Below are 2,500 nucleotides of genomic sequence, written 5' to 3' on the forward strand. Positions count from 1 at the left end.
TTCAATAAGTATAAGAAGTTCACTGACCAGGTATAACATCAACATTATAACATGATAGTGTTTTAGTGGTGAAGTGAAGAACACTGATGATCTTCATCATGGCTCCTGTTAGTGGGTGGATTTATTTATCAGGCAGCAGGTGAACGTTTTGTCCTCAAAGTTGATGTTAGAAGCAGGAAAAATGGGCGAAAGTATTTGAGCGAGTTTGACAAATTGTTACGTCTAGACGTCTGGGTCAGAGCGTCTCCAAAACTGAAGCTCTCAGCTTTTAGCACCTAAATGGGACCAACACAATATTATGGAGGTGCTCATGATGTTCTACCTGATCGGTGTAAATGTCTAATCACATGAGGTCACTGATCCGTTCACAGCATTCAACATCCAAACACACGTCTATTGTCTTCATTTTAACAGCTTTCAGAATTGGGTGTCGTATTTAAACCTCCTGCGAGAGCAACAAAGTGAAAGAAAGAATCAATGAAACACAGAAGAAACGTCATTAACGAACCACACGAGAGAATAACGTAAGGAAATCTTCTGATCTGTGACTATTGAAGGTGTCCTGGCTTTGCATCTGCAGATTTCCTGAGGGAATCTGAGCAGGAAAGAGTGAAGTGTTTTGCAGGAAAAAACATGGAGGAGACACCTGGCCTTTGTGCACCTCTGGCTTCCTGCCTGTCTGCCGTCTGTGTGTCATATGAACTCCGGGGTTTTATTTTTTTTTTAAATGCTAGGTTTTGTAAGCAGAGCAGATGATTGAGGGCAGACTGAGATGAATTAGGAATAAAAGAAAAATTCCAGCGCTCCTGAAAACAACTTAAAAGAAAAAGAACAAAGAGAACGCATTACAACAGGGTTTTTTTTCTCTTGGCCTGGTTTTGTAGGTCCATGCTGAGAGGAGACTCGTCCAGACTGGAATCAAAAGTGAGTAGAAGTTGTGCTTGTATTTTAAGGTGGAAAATCCCACATGCTCTTGTGTGTGTGTGTGTGTGTGTGTGTGTGTGTGTGTGTGTGTGTGTGTGTGTGTGTGTGTGTGTGCGTGTGTGAAAGACAGAGAGATAATAAGAGCAATAAACCATTCCTCTATGTTTGAAGTCCGTTCCAGTCTCCTCTTTCAGACATGTGCGCTCTTGGCGTGACTGTTTGTGGTCTGGACCGAGTCGGAGAGTCCGTGCTGTTTGGAGTAGTAGTAACGATTTTCAGGACGTTGAACAGGATCATCATCATCTTCTCCGGAGCAGCAGGTCAGAAATGCTCCCCCGAGGAAACACAGCGCAGAAGCCACCCATCCGGCGTAAAGAGAAAACCCAAACGAAAGCAGGCCCTCGTCTTGGTGAGCTCCGATCGGGAACCACACTGTCGACACCAAACCACACACTGCTGCACACACAAAACACTCAAGCTGAGTAAAAGTAGAGACACTCAGTAAAACGAATATAACTATAACCTTCTTATGATCATTTTTATCACAAGATTCTTCACTTAATCACCTCAGTTTCTGTGTAAAGACTCGAATGTGACTCTCAGCACACTGATCTATTAATAGAATGATATTAAAGACTCAAACACTGATTAATTTATATTATAATGATCATGAACACAAAACCTTCTTTTCAACTACTTCAGTAAAAACAAGCAGATAAGCGCCGATCAGAACACGTGTAAAACAGAGCGTGCGCTCGATTGGTGACTCGCTGCGTGTTTCACCAGTTACGTTTTTATCCTCATAAATAAAAAGAAACGACTGATTTCACTAAATGTAGTAAAATATGTAACACTGAAATGTAGTGAAGTTACAGTAAAAATCTCCCCAAATGGAAACCCACTACAGAAGAACAGAACTTCATTACTGTCCTACACTGATGACTGACATGTTTGAAGAAAAGCAGTATAATGAGGGAACAGTCAGTGCTCGGGCTTCTTGATATCTTTAGAGATCATGATATCTAAATTAAAACACCAGGTTTGGGATCTAACCCTGAAACTCTGAGCCATAAAGATGTGGAAAGATGAAATATAAAATCCACACAGTTCAGAACTGAAAAGTAAAAAGTAGAAGTGTGACTTGGTCTCGCTGTGGTTCCGACCCTGACACACTCTTCCCACAGGATGGAGGAAATCCCTGTGTGTGATGGAGAACAACTGATCCATCTGCAGTTCTGTGTTACAGTTACTTTATGTTTCATGCTGAGAGACGACTCCAGAGAGGAAAAGGGTTTGGCACACAGATGGGAACTGACCCACATCCTGAATTTAGCTTCAGCTGGAGAAAAACTGAAGTATGGTCCAAAATCCTGTACAGAAATAATGTCATCTTAAATCCGAGTCCGAAGACGGTGCAGTTCAGCTCCGTAAACAATCTAAAATTCCTCCTTTTAGCTTATTATTCTCATTACTGGCTGACTGGTGCTTTAAGTACCGATGCTCAACTTGGTTCTTCTTCTGGCAGGGAATAAACAAACAAACCAGGTCTCTATTTTATAATTTTATAATCATATAT

At 41.3% G+C, this 2,500-nt stretch overlaps 1 protein-coding gene across 1 annotated transcript in view; it reads right to left on the minus strand.

Annotated features, from left to right (window-relative positions):
• Positions 1 to 2,500, minus strand: part of cldn11b (claudin 11b) — a 5,214-nt gene that overhangs the window by 217 nt on the left and 2,497 nt on the right. Inside the window, exon 3 of the mRNA XM_083529644.1 lies at positions 1 to 1,380. This exon is cut by the window's left edge and continues 217 nt beyond it. Coding sequence (XP_083385770.1) covers positions 1,115 to 1,380 — 266 coding nt within the window. The 3' untranslated portion in view covers positions 1 to 1,114. The remainder of the gene's footprint in view (positions 1,381 to 2,500) is intronic.

Source organism: Silurus aristotelis (assembly GCF_946808225.1).
Source record: "Silurus aristotelis genome assembly, chromosome: 25".
Lineage (NCBI taxonomy): Eukaryota > Metazoa > Chordata > Actinopteri > Siluriformes > Siluridae > Silurus > Silurus aristotelis.